Raw genomic sequence first — 24,266 nt, forward strand, 5'->3', positions numbered from 1 at the left:
CTTCATTTCTTCCTTTATCCCCTTCCACTCTCTTATATATCTTGATTCTTCCAACTTATCTTCCATTTCTTTTTCTTCTTTTTTCCTCAATTCTTCTCTTACTTCTTCCCAGAACTCTTCTCTTTCATCGTCTCCTTCTTCTCTCTCTCTGTATTTTTTACTTTTCCCTAGTCTTTCTTCTCTCTCTCCTTTTTTTTCATTTCTTTCTTCTCTTTTCCTTTCGTTTCTCTTCATTTCTCTCCATGCTTCTTTCTTTATTGTTTCATCCCCCTCTTCTTTAATTTTATTTTCATATCTCATCGCTCTCTCCATTGCTTTTTCTTTTATTTCTTTTCTTCCTGTTTCCCATTTTATCAGATAACTCGGTGTGTTTCTGTCCAAACCCAGTACCCATTTTATATATTTCATTTGTAGTCTTTCTATTTCCTCGTATCTTTTCCACCCCCATATTTCTGCTCCATACATTATCACGCTTTTCACTAACGCGTCAAATAACATCATCCTTAGCTTCCAATTTTCTTTAAATAATCTTTCTCCCAACCCCCATACTTTTCCTAGTCCCATATTTATTTTACCTTCTGTTTTCTTTATATGTCTCTTATTCCCATTATTTTTGTTTATTATGTATCCCAGATAGTTATATTCTTTTACCATTTCAATTTTCTTTCCTATCCACTCAAAACTTTCTTCCTTTCCTCTTCCTCCTCCTTTCTTACATTTCATCATTTTTGACTTTTCTACGTTTAATTCCAACCCTCTTTCCTCTAAGAATATCCTTAGTTTTTTCAGCATCTCTTTCATCCCATTTTCATTTTTTGCCATCATTACTATATCATCCGCGTATCCTATCGTCCAAATTTTCTTTCTTCCTATTACCACTCCTCCTTCCTGAATTTTACTCATTTTCTCTTCTAACTCCGCAAAGGCAAGATTAAATAGCGTGGTGCTCAGCGGGCACCCTTGCCTTACTCCCTTTTCTGTGTCGAATTCCCCTATTATCTCTCCTCTAATTTTTATTCTGCATCCTGTTTCCTTGTATATTTCTTCTATGCTTCTTCTGATCCTTTTATCTATTTCTTTTTCCTTCATTATTTCCCATATCTTCTTTCTTCTTATCCTGTCAAACGCTGCTTTCATATCAGCGAAGAAGACAAACAATTTCCCACCTTTTCCCTGATTTCTTTTCCCTTTGCCGTTTTTAGCACGTATATTGCATCTGTTGTTCCTCTTTTTAGTCTGAATCCCATTTGCGTATCGCTTAGTATTCCTTTTTCTTCTATCTCTCTATCTAGTCTTTTCCTTACTATTTCTGCATATATCTTATATCCTGTGTCCATCAGCGTTATACCCCTATAATTGCTTACTTCTTCTTTTTTTCCTTTCTTGTATACTGGTATTATTATTCCCTTTCTCCATTCCTTCGGGTATCCTTCTCCGTTCCATACTCTATTTAGATATTTTGTCAGGTCATTTATTAGGCTTTCAGTCTCAGCCATCCACGCTTCATTTGCAATCCCATCTTCTCCTGTTGCTTTTTTCTTTTTCATTCTCTTTATCACCTCTACTACCTCTTTTACTTTTATTTCCCCTCTTTCTTCTTTTTCCCCTCTTTCCCATTCTTCTCTTTCTTCTTTTTTATTGTAGTCCTTTTCTTTTTCTCCCAGCTGCTTCTTGAAGTGTTTTAACCATTCCTCATTGCTTATTTTTTCGTCTATTTTTGCTCTTTTTTTCTTTCCTCCGCTCACTTTTTCCCAAAATTTCCTTCTCGTTCTATCTTTGCTTATTTCCTCCGCCACTTTCCTTCCTTCCTCTTCTTTTGCCTTTCTTATTTCCTCTCTGTATTCCCTCTTTGCTTCCAGGTATCTGCTTCTATCCCCAATTCCTCTTCTTAGTTCTTTCAGAGCATTCATTACCTTGTCTCTTTTTACCTTACATTCTTCTCTCCACCAGCTTTTTCTTGTTCCTTTTTTACTTCTTATTTTCTTTTTTGTTATAGCGTTCTGCACTCTAATTTTTATCTCTTCCCATTTTTCCGTTCCTTCTACTGCTCCTATCCATCTGTGATACTCTTTTATTCCTTCTTCGCTCCAGTCTTCTCTTAACCTTTCTTCTTCTCTGTTTTCTTCTTCTTCAACCCTGTTTTCTAGCTCCACTTCTACTGGTAGGTGATCCGATTTGATTCTCTCTCCCATTTGCATTTCCTTCACTCTCTCTTCCCCTCCTATATTTCCTATTATGTAGTCAATCGTCGACATCCCTCTCGCTCCTATATATGTAATTTCTCCCTCTTCATCTCCCTCTTTTTTCCCATTCATAATCACTAATCCCGTCTCTCCTAGCCATTTAACCATCTCTTCCCCTTCTGCGTTTATCATACCATCCTTTGTTTTTATTTCTTCTGTCTGTCCTTCGCTATCCCATTCTCTTCCTTCGCCTCCTGTTCTAGCATTAAAGTCTCCTCCTATTATTAATGTTTTCCTCTGTTTTCCTCTATTTCTTCGGTTAGGTACTCATAATTTTCTTTTTTCTTGTGCTGCATGTAGACTGATGCAACCGTGCATTTCTCTCTCTCTCTCTCTCTATCTCTATTTCCCCTACTATGACTTCTTCTGTCCTTTCTTTCTTCCATTTTACCTTTATTCTCCCTTGTCTTTCTCTAACTGCCACCAGTCCACCCCCTATCTCCCTACCCCTTTTTCCTTCCCTTCTCGAGTCCCTCCATTCAATGTTATACTCATTCAAATTTCTTCCTATTCCTATTTCTGCTTCTTCTCTTTTCACCCATGTCTCCGTAAGTCCTACTATATCAAAATTTCTAATGTATTTCCAGTCCTCTTCTTCCAAGCTCTTTATTCCCGCCACATTCCAGAATAACATTTTTACTGTTTTTCTTCCCTTCACCTCTTCTCCCTTCTCTCCTCTCCCACTTTTATTTCCGAAACCCTTCCATTCCTTTCTTTGTCATTCTTTCTTCTCTCTCATTCCACCTCCACTCTTCCTCCCCTGCTCTTAACCCGTTGTGCCATATTTTAACTTCCTTGCCCTTATTTTTCAATTCTCTTGCTTTTCTTCTTACCTCCTCTCTTATTTTCCTCTGTTTCCACGTCCAGTCGTGATCTATATATATTTTTTTCTCCCCTAGTTTACTTTTTTTCTTCATTATTCCCTCCTTTTGTTCCCATGAGACACACTTTATTTGCCACATCCTCTTCCTTCTATACTCTATCCCTTCCTGTCTCTGTTTTATTTCTGGTCCTCCTATACTCCTTAGGCTTATTATTTCCCCCTTAATTCCCATTCTGTCCTTTAACCATTCCTCTGCATCTCCTTTTTTTCCCATTTCAGTTCTCTCTCCAGATCCGTTACAATTATATTATTTACCCTACTTTCTCTATCCATCCTCTCCTTCATGTGATCCATTTCATCCCTATTATCTACTCCTTTTTCTTCTGCCCTTGTCTCTCTTCCTTCCATGCATTTTTTCATCTTATTCACCTCTTCCAATCCATTCATTCTTTCTTCCCACTTCTCTTGTCTTCTTTTTTCTTCTCTTTTCTCTTTTTTCCTTTCCTCTCTATCTTTCTCTAATTCTTCTCTAAGTTTTTCTAACCCTCTCTCCCATTTTGCCTCCCTTTTTTTCTCCGCCTCTTCCATTCGCCTCATCATTTCATTTAGCAGTTCCTCTTTTTCTCTCTTCCCCTCTCTTCTCAGTTCTCTCATTTCTGCTAGTACTCTTTCAATTGCATTATCTTCTCCTTTACTCTCACCCACCCCTATCAATGTTCTGTTCATTTCATTTCCTTCATCCCCATCTGTTTCACTCCCCTCGCTTTCACTTTTGTACCTTTTCATCTGCCTCACTTCTTCCTTGTTTCCTCCCCTCAGGCCCTCTTCGCTCTCTCTACCTCTCACCCTCTTTGCCTTCCTCTTATCCCCTTTACCATCCCTCTCTTTCGCTGTTCCTGGCGTTGTGAACATCTCGTTCCTGTTTCCTATTCCAATTCCCCACCTTGCTCCCGCCTTAACTCTCTCTCTTATTCCCTTTGTCTTCGCCTTTATACCCCTCTCCTACGCTCCTCTTTTCCCGCCTTCTGTCTTATCTAACCTAACCTATCCTTTCTCCCTTTATTTTTTTTCTCACCTTACTTCCTTCGCCCTTTGTTTCCCTCTCTTTTTCTCTTCTCCAAACCCCTTTCCACTCCTCCTGTACCTTTTCTCCACTTTTCTCTTCACTTCCCGCTCTCCTTCTCTCTAAAATTGAGTTAAACACTCATATTATATAATTTTTAAATAAATATTTTAAATACTACTTCACTTTGTTAAAATTTAAATAAATATTAAATAAATATTATCACATTATATTAGAAATATCCTTTTCTAAAATTGAAAATGTGAAAATTTTTTACTATTTCTAACATACAACTCTGGCAAATAATATTGAAAGTAGAAATTTTCATATTTCATCACAACTTCTTTCAAAAATGTCTCATTACAACAAATAAAAATACAAATACTTCCTTGTTCTACTGGTGAATAAATAAATAATTCACATGTATCCATCCCAGATTCGTACATTTATATTTAGCATTGAGTATAATAAATTGTACTTTTCTTAAGTTGCACATAATAGTTATCTTTGAACTGTAAACAACTTACATTACATTTTTTCGCAACGTGATCGACTACAGGTATATTTTTACACGAATACGGACGTTTGAATTCGACAATTTTGCAAATATTATTTGCAACAACGAAGCTATGGAGGCTTGCACAAAGCCATAACTGACTTCTACTTACAAGCACGCTAACATTCTTTACGGAACAATCAAATAAATGTTCATATGCTTTTTTAACTATATCCTTATTATGAGTTTGTAATTCTGATAGATTAACTTCGCTAATTTCTATATCTATCTCATAAATTTTCTTTCTTAAACCAAACATTTCAACAAAATATTGTCCTTTGCTGTACTTTTCTTTGGTTAACTGACAAACAGTTGGTTTTCCCCACTGTTGCCCTTTATCTGTCTTTGTAAAGCTGTGTTTATTATTAATATAATAAATCATAGCTGCAACATGTTTGCATCTCTTACTTTTGTTCTAAACACAACTGCATGTTACACTTCTAACTTTTCTGTCAACATTAATCTGTAAACATTATTACAATATATGAAATAACTATTATTTCATTATAAATATCACAGATAAATAAAAACATAATCTATACTTTACACTTAATTCTGTTTTATACGGCGGAGAATATACAGAAGATACAGAAGTCTGTCTAATCACTACAGCTTTAAACAGAAAACTAGTACGATGGTCTCTGAGTTCTTCAACATTACACACATTAGTGATGTTCGATTATATGCGATTAATCGATAAGCATTCGATTATTTAACAAAATATTCGATTTTTTTTTCGATTATTTTGAAATTCGATTATTACAGCTTCGATTATTTTTTGGCCAATAATCGAATCGATCTGCGCTTTGTGCAATTTGTATTTTGCGCATGCGTGGATATTATTCTCTCTATTTACATACGTTCGAATAGAAAAGAAATTTGTGACGGTTGAATTGGAATGTGAGGTGAGAGTGAGACGTGAGCTGAGGTAATTGCAATAGGTAGAATCATCAATCAAGAATGGATAACAATAATCATGATGTTTTCAACCCATTCGTCGAAGACAGACAAAATCAAGGTGCATAAAAAAATTTTATTTACATATTTACTACATTTAAGTTTAAAAATTTTATTGTTGTAGTTAATATATATAAATATGTGTATTCAATAAAATTGTAAAAATAACCATAAACTTGAAATTTTTGTAATTGCAGAAGAAGCTAGAAAGATGTCTGTATGGTTTCAAATAAATAATTATCTTGAAGTTAAAGTTGATGATATATCCACTGGTCACTATGCCAGGATAAAAAGTATTTTGGAATATTTCCATATTATTATTACAATTTACATTCATGATAATTAAGTATTTGTATTCTAGAGTTCAATAAAGTAGCTTTAGACTATGTTAAAGGTAATTTGCTATACTTGTTGGAAGAAGGTGAAAAATTGAAATTTGTATTTAAGTCAATTGATGGTATAGACTTGTAAGTATATTAATTGTGTTCTATATTCTTCTATCGTTCTATGAAAAATATAATTAAATTAAACAATCTCACTTCCATTTTTTTCTATCTATCTAGTGTGTCTTGGAACCAATTGATGAGTTCACTGACGATGATGAAATGGAAACAAGACTGCTACCAGATGACATTTGTTATTGTTGCAAAGCTTGCCCAACATTAGATAGTCCTAGTCAAATTCGTATGTTTACAAAGTATTGTTATCATTATCTCTAATCGATAGAAATAGGCAAAATAGTTCTACTAAATATTATTGTTACAGCTGACTCCAATAACACGGGGAATTTAATCGATCATGGATGTACTTCAACAATTACTTCAAAAAATGGATCTCAATTGAGCACCGTACAAAGTATTTCAATGAAACAAAATCAATTCGGCACACAAAATCCTTCAGATGCATGCGATCTACCATTACAGAGTAAAGAAAATACAAATTTTACTTTTAATACCTCTAGAAAGTCAAGGTAAATTGTATAAATTTAACTTAACAATTTATCATCAATATTTTCTGACAAAATAAATTATTTGTTTTAATCATAGAGTTGTCAGTTCTATCTGGTTACATTGTAAAAAAATTACTGAAAATAAAGTACAGTTTCTTTTGTGTCAACATTGTCAAGAGAAAATAAAATATCATAGAAATACTACGAATATGATAAAACATTTATCTGCAAAACATTCTTTGTTTTTTAATCAATCAGCTAACCACAAATCATATAAAAAAACAAATTTACAAGTGGCAAAGAGGCCACGCTTTGATTCTGTAAGCTAAAAAACTACCAAATTACATATACACAGTATGAAATAACTAAATTTTATTTTACAGGATGAAGTTCAATCAACAAATACTCTTACTCCTTGTATTCAATCAGCATTTCAAAAAGTGATAAATTTTCAAGGTTTCGCTATAATAATACGACAGTTTATACGATTCAAACAAAACTATTAACTCTCTATTATATTTACAGCTGGCGGTTCAAAGGATGATGAAATTACTAACACAGTCCTTTTCCTGTTGTGTAAAGATCATATGCCTCTATGTGCAGTAGAAAAAGTTGGCTTGAAAACTCTTTTGAAAAAAGCATTTCCTCTATACAAGATACCATCTAGACACACAATAACAACTAGATTAGAGCAAAAGTATCAAGTTTTGAAACCGAAATTACAAACTACAATAAATAGTCTCAAAAGCTACTGTATCACAGCTGATAATTGGTCCGACAGAGCAAATCAGACATATATAGGTGTTACGCTTCATTTCTTAGATGAGAGCACATCAACATTTGAAAAGATATGTTTGGGTTGCATTCCATTGCATAAGAGTTAATGAGGAAAATTTTCAAAGAGTTCAAAATTGATATTGATAAAATTAGCGTAATGCTTACTGATGCTGGCGCGGCAATAAAAAAAGCCGTAATCAATATTGTTGGTAAAAAGCGTCATTTAGCATGCTTAGGACATGCGATATCTCATGTTTTACCAGAATCTGTAAAAGAATCTGTAAAATTAAACGAATTGATTACCAAAATTGGAACTATTGTCACACTTATCAAAAGAAGTAATAATGCTACTGCTAAATTAAAGCAAAGTCAAGTAGACGATGATGATAATAAAAATGTCAAGACTATTGAAGATGCTCTAAAGCTAATAAATGATTGCGTTACTAGGTGGACGTCAACAATCGATATGATCGATCGATATCTAATCTTAGAACCTTACATTTTCGTAGCTATGAGTGCATGTAACCATCCTATAGATATATTAAGTAGAGACGAAGTGAAGATTCTTGCGGATGTTTTCAAAATCATGAAACCATTCAGAGATGTAATCAACGAAATAAGCGGGGATGTATACCCTACATGTAGTATTATTATTCCTCTTGTGCAAGTACTGGAAAATATTATTTCTAATTGCCATTTGGATACAGAAGTGGGAAAATCGTTCAAAGATACAGTTCAGAAACACATGAAAAAACGTTTTGAAGGTCTAGAAAAAAATTTGATATTGGCTTGCTCAACGGTTCTAGATCCGAGATTTAGAAAAAAAGAGAATTTTACTAACCCTATGGCACGTGTTGATGCTATAGTAGAAATTGACAATCAATTGAAACAGATGAAACGAGAGAGAAATAAAATAAAAGAGCAAGCAAGAAAGACACAAGAAATTCAGGCCAATTCACATCAAAGTATCAATCAGAATCTTGAATGTATTAGTATTTGGGATGCCTATGATAAATTAAATGAGCAGCAAGTAGATGAAATTCTTCAGGTAAATCAATCTGGTTGGGAATTGGAGATCCACGCCTATCTTCAGTCGTCGAACATACCAAGAAAAGATAATATTTTTGATTTTTGGAAAAATCAAAAAAGAGATCACCCAGAGCTTAGCAAAATAGCATTGCAGCGTTTATCTAATCTTGCAACAACTCTTCTATCTGAACGCTTATTTTCTCAGGCTGGACTCATCAATAGATCTCATCGTAGTAAATTATCTGGTATGCATTTAAACATGCTCGTTTTCTTAAGTTCGTTCTCCGTAGTAGAGTGGAATTTGTAATTCTATAGTTTGGTGGTTGTGTGTTTGAAAGAGGTCATTTTCATTGTATAATAGTTAAAACCTTATTTATTTTCATGGGTATAATCAAAGGTGTATGTACTATAATCTCATTCTCAAACCTTCTTATTTGACTATTTATAATTTACAGCATATTCTATCGGTTTACTGTCGTCATCATTTGAATTCATAAAATTATTTAAAATCCTATGCTTAGCACGAAATAAAAAATTGTTCATAGAATTAATGTATTTCTAATTTTTATATCATTTCAATGGTAATATGTTATTGCTTTGGCCAAAGTTCTATTAATCATGTATCTGTAGCTTTTACCATATTTCGACTATCATATATATAACTATTTATCTATTACTGTGTGGGTTTGTATGAGACTTGATTTACAAAAAATGCATGCTTAAAATGGTGATACAGTGTGTACTTCGACTTTTTCCATTTTTTCAGTTATATATGGGTGAAATTTTTTCATTTTGTTTCAAACCATCTATGAGTAAATACAATTACTAAAAATTAAAACAGAAACTAGACTATTTAATTGATCTTCTTAATCATAACAACGACAAAAAGACATCGATTTCAAATTTCGCACATTTTTTATTACGTATTTTACCATAACGCTATAATCATACCCAATACCCATAATCATTCTACAGGTGTTTATTGTAAAACTAAAGTCACAAGTGTCATCTAGGCCTGTAAGTGTAATCAATTTTAGCAATCGACAAATGTAAATTTGGAAATATATAATATATATCTTTTATTTATTTTTATAAACTAGACAATATTAATCTAAAAAGAACATCATCATGAATAATGCAGGCCACGTTTACAATGAAATTGTTAATCACAATGGTAAAGTTATTAGTTTTTAAATATCTAACCTCAAAAAATAATTTGAATACAATTCGATACATATTTTTTAGAGGCTGAAAATCCGAGAAGATTTACAATTTATTTTACTGTCAATTATAATTCAACTATTCATATTTCCAACGTACGACTGCAGCAGTATCTTCTACTAAAACATAATGACGAATATGCTGTTCAATATTGTGAAAAGTTTTTGACAAGAGAACCAATTCAAAGTTTATTTAAATCATTGGACGATGTTGAATATTTGCCTGTTAAATTGTAAATGATTGAAATAAGCAATGACCTTTTAATAAATACCATCAGAACGTAATTTGCATTGTTCAATTTATCAGTAGTTCTTATTTCCTACTTATTTTTTTATAATATTGTTGCCATATATTTATAAGCACTTTATTCTTTTTTTAAATTAAAACAACCATCGATTATTCATTCGATTAATCGATTATTTTCAAAGAAAATCGATTATCAAGAATCGATTATTTTGGTAATTCGATTATTAGGAATCGAATACCTTTTCGAATAATCGAACATCACTAACACACATGATCAGCATTAACTAATTTTTTCCCTTAGACTCAGTTTCAGGTTGGAAATGTACATCGCGATAAATTTTTTCAAATCTAATTTTAATTATAATTGACATACTGTACAACAATCTGCATAATAAACAACGATTTTTATATTAACGAATAATATTAATATGCAAGTGTCTCATTCTCTATTTGTTATTGAACTGACATAACCTAAAAATGATAACGACACAACGTAAATTGTAGGCTAATTACGTATTCAAATAAAATAAAAAATACAATAACTGCAAGCTATATATTCTTCACTCGATACGTACAACTGATTACAAGTATATATTGATATATTGTCATTGTTAAATAAATATTAATCAAGATGTTCAGTGCTTTTAATGCAGCTTCTTTCCCAGTCTCTCAACTATCAAGTGATCTCTATTTTTTTTAAAAGTTAATTATTCTCTAGTTATAAGTTTAATTACATATATAAAATCTTATTCATTGCAAATATAACTTTATCTAATGTAAAATACTTTTTAGTTTTACAAAAACATTAAAAAACTATTCAATCATACACTTGTAGTTTTTCAAATCTCCATATAAAAAAATATAACAAGATTTATTACATAAAAATTTATGAAATAGTATCATGTATTTGTATATTTCATAAAAATTTCTGTGTACAATTTAAAACAAACAAATGGTTTAAAATAATCTAAAATATTTTTTATATTCTAATTGTTATTAAATTTTATTTCATACACTTTTTGATTTACATTTCAAGCGATGATCGAGTTTCATTTAAATATAAAATAAACGTACTTGGCTAGTAGTTATAAGAACATCATCATCAAAAAATTTAGTTTCTATAACCATATTGCCACTAGAAATAAAATAAATCAGTTACTATTTATTAAATGATTATTTATAAAACATACATACTTTAACACATTAGCAGGCATCATTTGACTTTCAGGAGCAGCTTGAAATAAACTTTGCCATGTATTTGTACTATTTGGAATTACAAAACCAAGTTCAAAAAACCATTCTTCTAAACAACGACCTTTAAAAAGTACTTTTTGTTCTAATCTAAATCTTTCCATAGGTTCTGCTGTACTAAAATTTATTTCTCTTGAAACAGCTCTACAACGCAGTATTTTTTTTGGAACATGAGCTTCATGTTCTATATTAGGAACTGATCTATATCATATAAATAATATACCTAGTTGTAATACTACAGTACTATATCTGTTATTTTATATAAAAACATTTATAACTTATTGCAATAACTACTGGGTACTTACAAATCTTCATTACCTTGCCATATTATTTTTCCATTATCTGCATCACGCAAATTTATCCAATTACTTAAGAAAATTATTGAGGAAAACTTTTGCAAAATATTTACAAAATTGAACAATGTTTTTAAGATAAAATCCATATATAATCCATATATAAATAATAAAATTGCTATTTAATAAAGTTAATAATTAATTTTATAGGATACATTTGAAAACCTTTGAAAATATCATCGGCCCGAGTTGGCATATTATAAAAATTTGAAATTTTCAATTAAGATGTAAGACTCTTTGTTTATTAAACAAAAGTAAAAAAACCAATTATTATAGTATAACCAACGAATATTGAACGTTTATAGAAGGCCAAGTCTTATGGGGTACTATTTAAGCCGTACCTTTGTGATCTGAGCACACATATAAAAAAAAATTAATTGGCAATATACCTCCCTTACTCCAGCCTGCAAAGTGTAATGGACAGTAAAAATAAAAATACCATTCGAAACATCTCTAATTGAACCCTCCAAAAATGCTCATTGTTTTAATTGAACCCCTTCAGTTGTCCCAAAAAAAATTAAAAACTATGATGATTTTTTCGTTTTTTGTAACTGCGATATCTTTAGTAATACTTAATATTTTTGTAAAAGAAACAAGGCAAAAAATTGAACCTTTGCTCGTTTTAATTGCACCCCGCTCACTTTTTCAAAATTATTAATATATATGTCAAAAACAACAATCTAACTTTATTGTATGTTCTTTTCAAATAGATTATTGGGTTATTGGGTTATTTGGAAAGAACATACAATAAAGTTAGATTGTTGTTTTTGACATATATATTAATAATTTTGAAAAAGTGAGAGGGGTGCAATTAAAACGAGCAAAGGTTCAATTTTTTGCCTTGTTTCTTTTGCAAAAATATTAAGTATTACTATAGATATCGCAGTTGCAAAAAAACGAAAAAATCATCATAGTTTTTAATTTTTTTTGGGACAACTGAAGGGGTTCAATTAAAATATTGAGCATTTTTGGAGGGTTCAATTAGAGATGTTTCGAATGGTATTTTTTTTTTTTCACTGTCCATTACACTTTGCAGGCTAGGGTAAGGGGGGTTGGCAATATACAAAAAAATTCCGCGTGATGCGCTGGTTGCGAGAGATCTTAAAGTCCCAACAATTGAAATATTGAACAAATCTATAAACTAATTACTCCATTCGATTGGGCAGCTTTTCATTAATCACATATCGTTTGTACGTCGATTATGCTAATTTTTTTTATATGAAAAACAGATATTATTAATTATGGGTGCTAGCGCTAGCACCTAAATTTGATTCTCCAGATATAGTGGTTTATTTCGTGAAAATAATTTTTTACAATATACCAATCGTTAGTGCGTCTCATGCATTATTGGCACTCAATATAAAATTATTAAAAAGTTTATCATTTAATTAATTAAAATAAAATAATACTCTTTCGTATTTAAAAAGGTTATTATGACATTGTTTTGCGTAAGCGCCTCGAATTGAACATTGTTGCTCAGTGTAAGATTTGACTCGAAGGCAGGCCTACTTCCTGTGTGTGTGTGTGTGTGTGTGTGTGTGTGTGTGTGTGTGTGTGTGTGTGTGTGTGTGTGTGTGTGTGTGTGTGTGTGTGTGTGTGTGTGTGTGTGTGTGTGTGTGTGTGTGTGTGTGTGTGTGTTCCAGGAAATGAATGGAAAATCGTGTAAGAGTAACTATATTTATTGTCAGTGATACAGGTCTTCACACGAAGATGATTCGTGAAGGAATAAAGAAACGTTCTCTCGCTCTATGCTACAACGTTCGCTACCCTTTCTCCTCTAAAAAGAGAGATGAAATATTGCATATCCTATACATTCCCCCCCCCCCCCCCCGAGAGACGTTATCGTAAAATGAATGATAACACTGAATACAAATTGAATTTGTTTTTTTACAATGGAGAAGTGAAACTTAAATCTGGAGTTATGCTTAAAATTAAAGTAGAACAATCAAGCTCAATGGTTAAGACTTTTTTATATTTGTGAGTCAGCAGCGAATAAGTTTCTGACTCAGATTGACTAGTTGAAGGCTGATTGCCTTGATTATCGCTATTTACAACCAGATTATCGAGATCATCTGGTAAAAAGAAAGCTGATTTTAATAATTCTACAGAAACGCTACGTTTATTACCGTTTACATCGATATTAAAAACACTTTTATCCAATATCAAAAATACTTTATATGGACCATTGTACGGTCTTTCGAGCGATTTTTTAGTCGTATTTTTTAAAAATACATGAGTACAAAAGTACAAATCTTTAAATACAAAGCGCGTTTTTTATGCTTGTGCGTTACAGGAACTGGACGAATTAAACGCATGTACTCGCAAAATTCTTCGATGAAAATGTTCGGATCAGGAGTAAAATCTTCTAGGAGGAAAAACTCGCCAGGCAAACGAAGCGTTGTACCAAACTTAAATTCTGCAGGGGAAGCATTCGTATCAGCGCGAACATGACAGCGAAGACCGAGTAAAATCGTAGATAACGTGCGCGTCCAATCAGTGTCCTGATGACACATAATAGCGGCTTTAAAAACACGGTACGATCTCTCAATTAGACCATTTGCCGCTGGATGGTAAGCGGTCGTGCGAATTCGTTGACAACCAATTAAAGATAGTAAAGCCGTAAATAAACGCGATTCAAATTGTGAACCTTGTTCAGAAGTTAAAATTTTAGGTGCACTATATTGAGATACCCACAATTTGAAAAATGCTCTACAAATAGTGTTAGTTGACGTTTCCTTCAAGGGAATTGCCTCCACCTACCTTGAGAAACGATCGATCATCGTGAGGACATATTCGAAGCCATTGTGATTAGGGAGTTGCCCTACAATGTCAATATGTACATGGTCAAAGCGACCATCAGGTGCAACAAAGTGTTCTGGTATGAGTTTGACATGTTGCGAAACTTTGGATTGTTGACTCAACTAGATATGCAAAATATTTGATCGTTTCGTAAATAGCAGTAAGCTCACGATCGTAAGCGCTATATTTGCACTGAGCAGGGGAAAATTTCTGTGCAAAGAAACTTAAAGGTTCACAAACATTTTCAGTCAATAACTGTTCTAGAGCTGCACCCATAGCAAAATCGGATGTATCAGAAAGGATGCGAAGTTCAGCGTTAAAGGGTGGATGAACCAACAGAGTCGCATTAATAAAATCATTGTTAACTTTTTCAAATGCTTCTACAGTTTCAGGAATCCAAGCAATCTCACGCTTGTCGTTTTTGCGGGAATCGATAAAATATGAATTAAGAGGTACCTGAGTTGCAGCAGCGTGAAGTAAATTGCGGTGGTAAAAATTCACCATGCCGAGAAAACTGCGTAGTTCTAAAATAGTTTTAGGCTTTTGAAAACGACTAATAGCTTCGACTTTTTAAAGGGTTGCGCGAATGCCCTTTGAATTGATGATACAGTCAAGAAATTTTAGTTCTTCGACTGTAAAAACGCTTTTTTCGACGTTGAGTTGAAGGTGAAATTTTTTAAGTCTCTCAAAAACAATGCGAAGATGTTTATAATGTTCTTCATGAGAGGAAGAGGTTATAAGTATATCATCAATATAGATGTATACAAAGTCAAGGTCACCGAGAACGGAATTGATGAACCGTTGGAACGATTGACTGGCATTCCTAAGACCAAAGGGCATGTACATGAATTCAAACAAGCCAAATGGCGTGATCATGGCCGTCTTAGAAATGTCTTCAGACGCAACTGGAATCTGATTAAAAGCTTTACGGAGATCTAGTGCGGAAAAGAATTTTGTACCATACAAGTTGCTAGAACTGTCATGTAAATGCGCAGTGGGATATTTGTCTGGAATGGTTACTGCATTTAAACGTCGGTAATCATCACAAACACACTAAGTTGCATCTTTTTTTAATCTCATGTGTATGGGACTAGCCCAGGGACTACTAGATGGGCGATAAATGCCGGCATCCATCCAAACTTAAAATTCAGCTTTAGCAGTAGCAAGTTTGTCTGGAGCAAAACGACGAGGTCACTCATCAACTGGAGGGCCAGTTATTATAATGTGATGAAAAACATCATGGGTTTCTGGAGGAATGGGCTTAGAAGAACCACAGATTTCCGGAAATTCCGCAAGCAATAAGGCATTTTCAGTATGAGGTTCAACCACATACACTGAATGAACAGCTGCTTCTTTTAAAACGCTTAAAGTATAGATATTCGAAAGAGGATCTATTAAACGACGTTTATTCAGATCGACCAACAATCTGTAATGCGCTAAAAGATCTACGCCAATAATTGCAACAGGCACATCGGCAATGCAAAAATTCCATCTAATAGGACGTTGCAAACCTAGGTTAAGAGTATGTAATGACTCGCCGAATGTGTTTATGCGGGAATTGTTAGCGGCATATAATTTAAATAAAGACGGTTTTTCACGTATCTTAGGATCAGCAGGAAGCATGGAAATATCTGCACCTGTGTCGATCAAAAATATTTGACCGGCGATACGGTCACGAACATGGAGACGATTAGATGAACTAATACCTTCAAAAACAGTTTCCATGACTGAAGGTAGATTTATTTTTGCGACTGCCATTCTGCATATTTCGAGCACCAGGATTTGCACGAAGTTGGATTATTTAGATATTTCCTATGGGCAATACAAAGACCTGAAGAATGAGGACCTCTAGATTTACTACGGCTCCTGTGCTGATTAGTTTAGAAAAACAATTTACGCAAGAAGGCTCATTCGAAGGGTTAGGCATGGAAGGAACCTGCGAATTTTTATTGAAAGTTTTAAGAAGAGCATTAAATTTATGCTCGAGACGACTAATTGCGGTACCTGTATCCGAAACGGTATGAGCTTTAATGGCAGACGTGTTGATATGCGTATCTGAATAGCTAGCCGACTCAGCTAAGCGATCTGCTGCTTCAGCTAACTAATTTAGATCGGTGTCACCCGAGACAATTAAGATATTGCGATGAAGAACAGGTAATTGATCGAGATAAATTGATTTGATGATGTAGTCATCACACATCCCATTATTAAGGTACCTAAGTCTGCATAAAATTCTAGAAGGTTTTCCATCGGTTAAAACCTGGCCTTTTAATAACTTGCGCAAATTACATTCTGCGGAAGATGAAAAAGTGGATATAATCCTATCTTTAGCTCGCTGATAAGCGTTAAGGGGCTGGGGCTCAGTAAAAAGTATGTCTCTAATACAAGCCATGGCCTCACCATCCAGCGACAAACATAAATAATCAAGTTTAGTAGTGTCAACCGTGACACTAGCATGACGAAACGCGGCTTCAACTTAACGGAACCATAAAAGCGGATCCGCATGTAACATCAGGGGAATTTTGGGGACCCGGGCCCCTTCTATACGAACTTCGTGACCTAAATTATTATTATTAGCTATTTGATCGCGAGCTTCAGTAAGCTGTTGAAAGCGCGTTTACATTATTTGCATTTGAGTTCTTCGATTTGATGTATTTTTTCGCGAAGCGCAGCCTCAGTTGCAGCAAGGGCTTCTGCCATGTTGACTATGTTATGTCTAGGCGAGGAAATGTTACTGCTAGACGTAATAATGTATACAAATACTGCCGCGTTGGTAAAAGTTGGAACTTAGTCAGGAGTTAAGCAGAGGTTGGTTAAAGGGATAGCGCCTTTATTATATGTAGCGCGTTTAAGTAGATAACTTAGTTTCTTACCTTATTAGGATTAGAATTCAGAAGAGGTTTTTACGAACAGTCTCGGGTGTTTGCGCTTGATTTACGATTTATTGTTTAAAGACAATTTTTATAATGCTTAGCAGAGTATAATTCCGGTTCTGAGTAGCCGGATAGTTAGACTTAAAAAAATAACTCAATTAGTACTGCGCGAAACGTATGCTGTACGAACTGAATTGCTCTGAACTGCCAAACTGCTGAACTGTACTATCTTTTGCGGATCCCGATCCATTTATACCGTAGGCTGATGTACCCCTTCCTGTGTTTTCGCCGAATTAATAAGCGGTGAGTAATATTCGCGGAAATATTATGGAGACGTGCTTAGACTAATCTATCCCGCTAGATAGATTTACAAATGTTCCCGGGAAGGTTGATATAATAGGAAATTAAATTACCGATACTCGGTTTGTTACCATAACCCGTTATTTACTTATCATAATTCGTCACGTACTTATTCTTTGTATCGACGTGACAACTAGCTAGAATAAATATCTAACAACCTTACGCCACAGACGTATTACAATGTACACTATTCCACGCACGCAGACGTGTTACAAACACATACGCAAACTTAACCTGAAGTATATACAGTATAACCTATATTACGCACGCAGGAGTATTACAAACACTTACGCAATTTAATTTTGACTAAGTGGGCAAAACATAATTAAACTTAATTAAACCCAAAAATAATTAAAAATTATATTATATTTTAATATTTAAATATTAGCATATATTTTCTATGTACGCACTAGCATTAGATATATAAAATTATGTTTCGAACAACGCAAGTTTATGTACATGTCTAAACATTAAAATGTAATCAAGTATATAAAAGTATAAACTTCAACTGAGTTAATATTGAAAACAAAAACAATTTTAGTATATCGCACATATATAACTCTGTGAGGTTGTATGAATATGTACATAAACCTGTATTGCTATATAACAAAAACATAAAACGTAAGTTTATATTTATATGTATATATACTGAATGTATTTAAGCTAGGCATGTGTGTATTAGATATTTCCGAGAAACAAAGCACTGAAAATTAACTCGTGTTTACAAAGTCGAATTCTTGTAAGAAGTCACCTGTATCCGTGGTTAAAAAAAAATTGTAAACACAAAACATTTTACGAAATAAAGGTGTGATGCGGAATAACACACGTGAAAGATTATCTAAATGCGCAAATTCACGTAGATAGTAATTAAATGCTTAGAATAAAATTAAACAAACGTAAATGTGAAAATTTTCAGACAGGGTTCACAAAAGTGAGCGTGAAAAATTCTACTTTTCAAATGTACGCCAATGAGCACAATTCTAAGAAGCGCTGTTGTGTTAAATATGTCGCCAATATTTCGAATGTTGCGCGACAATATGCATTAAAAATGCTTTTTGTTTTTTCAAATGGCGACGACTTTTCGAACACTTTTCGCGATAAAACACTTAAAATTAAAGAAAACGCAATTTTACCTTAAAATTAAAACGCAAGTATCGATGTAAGACGGGCGGCTAACAAAACACAAGCACGTGTGCGTCCAATAAGTGGCAAAATTACGAGGACGAAACTTCAGTGAAAATGCAGAAAAGTTTTTTCCACACGTATCGAAAAATCCACTCAAAAATCCTCGGAGACAGGATCACCAATGTAAGAATTGACTCGAAGGCCGGCCTACTTCCTGTATCTATATATTTATGTGTTTCAGGAAATGAATGGACGATCGTGTAAGAGTAACTATATTTATTGTCAGTGATACAGATCTTCACACTAAGACGATCCGTGAAGGAATAAAGAAACGTTCTCTCACTTTACGCTACAGCGTTCGCTACCCCTTCTCCTCTAAAGAAAGAGATGAAACATCGCATACCCTACATTAGTCGAAGACTCAATGCCATTATATTTAAGTGTCAGAATCGTTCAGTGAACACCCTAACGATGCCGAATTTTGATAAACAGGTCTTAAAAGTTAGCACCCACAAATTTGAAATATTGAACAAATCTATAAACTATTTACACCATTCGATTGCGCAGCTTTTAATTAATTACATATCGCTTTTGCGTTGATTGTGATCGTTTTCTTTATGCGAAAAACAGATAAAATTAATTATGGGTGCTAGTGCTAGCACTCAAATTTGATTCTCCAATTGTAGTGGTTTATATCGTGAAAATAATTTTTTACAATATACCAATCGTTAGTGCGTCTCATGCGTTATTGGCACCCAATATAAAATTATTAAAAAGTTTATCATTTAATTAATTAAAATAAAATAATACTATTTCGTATTTAAAAAGGTTATTATGACATTGTTTTGCGCATGCGTCTCGAATTGAATATTGTTGCTCGGTCGGAGACTCAATGCCATGTAGTAAACCGAAATAATCTAAATTCAACTGGAGCATTGTTGTTGAGTTCACGAGTTCAGTCGGAGTGCTCCTTTTGTCCAGTGTCCACCAACTTCGGCGATGGACACTGAGACGTTTTTCAATTGAGTGAATAAAAAATATATTATTCAATTGGAACTCAATTTGAACATTTAATTACTAGTCTGATAGTAACTCTTTCATTTTCAAGTAAATAAATATTTCTATACGCTGTGCGATTGGTTTTGTTTTCAAGTGTGGCTGATTTAAATCAAGTTCATAGTTTTAAAGTATATAAATATATATTAGCATACTTTAAACAATGAATTTGATTTATTACAAATATATATTTGCATACTTTAAATTACGAGGCGCATGCGCAAAACAATGTCATAATAACCTTTTTAAATACGAAATAGTGTTATTTTATTTTAATTAATTAAATGATAAACTTTTTAATAATTTTATATTGGGTGCCAATAACGCATGAGACGCACTAACGATTGGTATATTGTAAAAAATTATTTTCACGATATAAACCACTATAATTGGAGAATCAAATTTGGGTGCTAGCGGCAGCACCCATAATTAATTATATCTGTTTTTCGCATAAAGAAAACGAGCACAATCAACGCAAAAGCGATATGTGATTAATTAAAAGCTGCCCAATCGAATGGTGTAAATAGTTTATAGATTTGTTCAATATTTCAAATTTGTGGGTGCTAACTTTTAAGACCTGTTTATCAAAATTCGGCATCGTTAGGGTGTTCACTGAACGATGCTGACACTTAAATATGACATGAATTCTGACACCATGACACGTTGAAATAGGATATGTAATGAGCCACTGCGCAGCAAGCCATGCGCAGGTGATTTCTAGGGATTTTAGAGGGGAGCGTATTTTGAATACAAAATGATAAAAATGAAAACAAACAAAAACATTACAATTTTTAATGTTTTGTTTGTTTTCATTTTTATCATTTTGTATTCAAAATACGCTCCCCTCTAAAATCCCTAGAAATCACCTGCGCATGGCTTGCTGCGCAGTGGCTCATGACATTCAACGTGTCATGGTGTCAGAATTCATGTCATATTTAAGTGTCAGAATCATTCTGTGAACACTCTTAACCCCCTTACCCCAGCCAACAGTGTAATGGACAGTGAAAAAAAAATACCATTCGAAATATCTCTAATTGAATCCTCCAAAAATGCCTATTATTTTAATTGAACCTCTTCAGTTGTCCCAAAAAGAATTAAAAACTATGATTGGCCCAATATATAAATCGCGCACGCGCGTTAACCCATCTATTTGGAAAGAACATACAATAAAATTAGATTGTTGTTTTTGACATATATATTAATAATTTTGAAAAAGTAAGAGGGGTGCAATTAAAACCAGCAAGGGTTCAACTTTTTTTGCCTTGTTTCTTTGCAAAAATATTAAGTATTACTAAAGATATCGCAGTTTCAAATGACGAAAAAATTATCATAGTTCTTAATTTTTTTTGGGACAACTGAAGGGGTTCAATTAAAATAATGAGCATTTTTGAAGGGTTCAATTAGAGATATTTCGAATAGTATTTTTTTTTCACTGTCCATTACACTTTGCAGGCTGGGGTAAGGAGGGTGGGTAAAACCCAATTTAATTTAATTTAATCTTTAATTAATTTAATCAAAAAATCTAATTTAATCTCTAATCTAAGCCAGATATAGTATTTCCGAAGGATTTTGGTTCGTTGAATCCAAATCGGGCCTCAGAGATATTCCATCACGTCAGGTTTTTAAGATATCCTAACCCTAAAAGTGTAAAAAATACTGTTTTTTGACATATTTGAGGTTATGTAGCGTCGTAAATAAAATTTTTCACAAAAAGCTATTTAAAGCATCTTAAAGTACAAATTATCCCCTTTTGAATGCCGTTGAGTTTGCCCAAATATCTTTATTTTTGCGAGATCGCATATAGAAATTTTTATATTTATGAATTTCTCAAAATTCGAAAATCCATTCAGTCCTAAATGGACGATTTTCTTTACCTCTTTTCAATTAATCTTTTATAAAAAATAAAAATCAGAAATAGACATTTCTGACATAAAATTGTCTGAACTTTCGATCTACGCTGTTAGAATTTTGCAAAAATGCATGCATGTGCGTTGACTTCAGATTCGTGATCAGCGACCCCAAAACCCCAAAAGAGTAACAATGTTCAAGTAAATTCACTCAACAGAAAAATTCGTTGTTTAACTCAATTAACCCAAAAAACAAAGGGTTAATAGATTTTCGAATTTTTGGAAATTCATAAATATAAAAATTTCAAAATGCGATATCTTGGCCAACAAAATTATATTTAGGCAAACACAACGGCATTTAAAGGGAGATGATTAATACTTTAAGATACTTTAAATAGTTTTTTGTAAAAAAATTTACTTGCGATGCTACATAACCTTAAATATGTCAAAAAACAGTGTTTTTTACACTTTTAGGGTTAGGATATCTCAAAAACCTGAGGCCAGATTTGGATTCAGCGTGCCATAGCTAATATCCATAATACTATGGCTCGCTTGTGATATAAAATTTTGTATACCTGTGTAATATTAATAATAATAATAATAATAATATAATTTTCTTTCCGTCCTTGGGTTTAGGTGCTGTCATCTTTTCCTTTTTTTCGTGCGCTCTCTCTCTCCCTCTCTCTTTCTCTTTCTTGCTCTTTTTTATACAAGTTGTAATTTTGAAGCCTTACAGACAATACTGTCAGAGATGTTAAGCGATTACATCTATCACAGCTCAGCCCTATTGCAAATATCCAGCTGGAAATCTAGACTGGATTTCTAGGTGGATATCTAACTGGATTTATATATATCCATATGGATTGATATGGATTCCATGTGGATTGGAGGTGGATTTCCAAATCAAATCCAGCTCAAATCCAGCTGAATTTCTAGGATGATCCACGTGGATTTTTAGTAAATCCTGGTGGATTAACTGGTCAAGCCAGCTGGTTTTCTAGGATGATCCACGTGGGTTTGGCAGTAAATCCAGGTAGATTTACTCGTCTATTCAGCTGGAGTTTTAGGACGATCTACTTGTATTTTATTATAACGAATTTAAGTTTCTTTCGTTATGTCTCTCTATCTCTCTCCCCCCTTATGTATTAATATAAATATTATACTATTATATTATACTATATTATACTTAATATATATAGCAGCAGCCAAAAGGTGTGAGAGAGAGAGAGAGAGTAACAGAGAGTCGCGTTAGAGAAAAAGAGGGAGAGAACGATATGCCGTAACATATACGTCGCGCTGAGAGCGTTTCGACAGGTCAAGATGCACGCGACTAATGCTAAGGGAAAGAAGGGACACCGCGAGAGGCAATTTGCTGGTGGACTTGAGGCCGACAACACGTGTGTTTGTTCGCGCGGATAACTTTAGCCTTTTTCTTTATTGTACGGCAGTGCCTTGTACGGACTTAGCTAATAAACCAACGGTGCGTCTAAACTAATTCAAGAGTCCTATACTCCGCCACCACTGTAACCATTTCTTCAACCCGCGAGGCGATTTAGTGTAGACAGTAGTGCATCGATATTTACAAAGGACATTGCCAACGAACATGTAAGTACCATCTCGTGATTAGGCTCTCTCTCTCCGCTTATCCACTTTCTCTTTCTTTGCTGCGCTGCTTACGTATGATGCCTTGTATGCTTTGTACCCTTTAAATATTTTCTTTTTTATAAAGCCGATGTTATTTGCATTTGTTGCGTCTTTTTCAATTGTCTGAATCTTTTCCCATTTCCCAGCGGTTCCACTGCGCTCGTGTATTCATATTTCGCGCTTCCAGCTACGCCAATCCATGACGCTCTACGCGGGCCAAAAGACGAATATATTGTAAGTGCGAATTATGAGGTTTGGCCACACACATGATATTGCACTTGCCTTGTGGCGTACAATAAAAATTCAAAACTTGAATGTACGTAGCCTGCCAAAATTGAAAAGTCATCTTACTTTTTGAATACCCTTCGTAAATATACAACTTATGCAAATAGTTCTATCAATGAGGGGGTTGGGGTTGCAATCTCTATTTCTTTCAATGAAATTTTTATCTTTTTGTACCTATTATCATGAAAAAAAGCCAACAAAAATTGAAAAAGATATTATCGTGGATTGAGTACAAGAATTAAGTTGACCTGTCTAAGGTTATCGTCCGAACCACCCTCAAAGTAGAAAATCCACTCCCAAAAAGTTTTTTTCAACGTACTACAAATTCTTCTTGATAATTTACTGTGAATTATATTGCGCAGTACTTCTGAAAAAGAAACCACAACTAAAACATCTAATTTACTATGTATGAATACAGAAATTACGTTAGATTCTTCGAAACTATTGTTCAATCCACTCTGATATCGGAAAAACTATCCTTAAAAACTTAACTTGAATAGTAAAATATTATTCTGATATAAACCGACTATGGACTATTTTACCTCGAAAAATATTTATGTATATAAAAATAGAATTAATTCTTCAATAGATTCAATGTTTCGTGAAATAAAATGACAAAAATTTATAATGTGTAAAGTATACTAATGAAGTAGATGTAATTTTCCTTATTTTCATGTATTATGCCTATCTGTACAACGCGTTATAGTTCCTAATCCTGACACTCCTATTTCGGTGTCTAAGCATATTAGTCCATGCGACGCCTATAAAAGAGAGCTAAATACTGTCTGATTTGTCTGTTCGGCGGAGTC

At 33.5% G+C, this 24,266-nt stretch overlaps 4 protein-coding genes across 8 annotated transcripts; 1 reads left to right on the plus strand and 3 right to left on the minus strand.

Annotated features, from left to right (window-relative positions):
* The first annotated feature begins 5,085 nt into the window (after window positions 1-5,085).
* LOC131674245 (E3 SUMO-protein ligase ZBED1-like) lies at window positions 5,086-9,928 on the plus strand. 5 transcript variants are annotated; one of them, XR_009302803.1, is made up of 11 exons: window positions 5,086-5,703; window positions 5,840-5,935; window positions 6,004-6,109; window positions 6,206-6,326; window positions 6,408-6,612; window positions 6,689-6,911; window positions 6,975-7,047; window positions 7,117-8,642; window positions 9,373-9,414; window positions 9,498-9,571; window positions 9,643-9,928. XR_009302803.1 is itself a non-coding variant. In XM_058952811.1 (10 exons), exons 8-9 carry the CDS (start codon window positions 7,475-7,477, stop codon window positions 9,408-9,410), a joined length of 1,206 nt encoding a protein of 401 aa, XP_058808794.1. In that variant the 5' UTR covers window positions 5,086-5,703; window positions 5,840-5,935; window positions 6,004-6,109; window positions 6,206-6,326; window positions 6,408-6,612; window positions 6,689-6,911; window positions 6,975-7,047; window positions 7,117-7,474; the 3' UTR covers window positions 9,411-9,414; window positions 9,498-9,928. The 5 variants fall into 5 exon arrangements, 4 of the variants coding, with proteins under 4 accessions (XP_058808794.1, XP_058808807.1, XP_058808777.1 ...); XM_058952811.1 differs by having other exon boundaries at window positions 9,498-9,928; XM_058952824.1 differs by lacking the exon at window positions 9,373-9,414.
* Window positions 9,929-10,826: 898 nt separating this feature from the next.
* LOC131674237 (retinal rod rhodopsin-sensitive cGMP 3',5'-cyclic phosphodiesterase subunit delta) lies at window positions 10,827-11,817 on the minus strand. Its single transcript, XM_058952781.1, has 4 exons — window positions 11,624-11,817; window positions 11,421-11,483; window positions 11,059-11,316; window positions 10,827-10,999 (listed from the first exon to the last, which is right to left on the minus strand). Exons 1-4 carry the CDS (start codon window positions 11,662-11,664, stop codon window positions 10,918-10,920), a joined length of 444 nt encoding a protein of 147 aa, XP_058808764.1. The 5' UTR covers window positions 11,665-11,817; the 3' UTR covers window positions 10,827-10,917.
* A 1,538-nt stretch (window positions 11,818-13,355) lies between these two features.
* Window positions 13,356-14,771, minus strand: LOC131673915 (uncharacterized). The gene is made up of 4 exons (XM_058952304.1): window positions 14,508-14,771; window positions 14,229-14,389; window positions 13,731-14,177; window positions 13,356-13,662 (listed from the first exon to the last, which is right to left on the minus strand). The coding sequence occupies exons 1-4, from the start codon at window positions 14,769-14,771 to the stop codon at window positions 13,356-13,358; spliced, it is 1,179 nt and encodes a 392-aa protein (XP_058808287.1).
* A 687-nt stretch (window positions 14,772-15,458) lies between these two features.
* Window positions 15,459-16,025, minus strand: LOC131673921 (uncharacterized). Its single transcript, XM_058952317.1, has one exon. It carries the CDS (start codon window positions 16,023-16,025, stop codon window positions 15,459-15,461), a length of 567 nt encoding a protein of 188 aa, XP_058808300.1.
* Between the last annotated feature and the right edge of the window lie 8,241 nt (window positions 16,026-24,266).

The sequence above is a fragment of the Phymastichus coffea genome, unplaced genomic scaffold (assembly GCF_024137745.1).
Source record: "Phymastichus coffea isolate CEN01 unplaced genomic scaffold, Cenicafe_Pcof_1.1 PCOF00014, whole genome shotgun sequence".
NCBI classification, from domain to species: Eukaryota; Metazoa; Arthropoda; class Insecta; order Hymenoptera; family Eulophidae; genus Phymastichus; species Phymastichus coffea.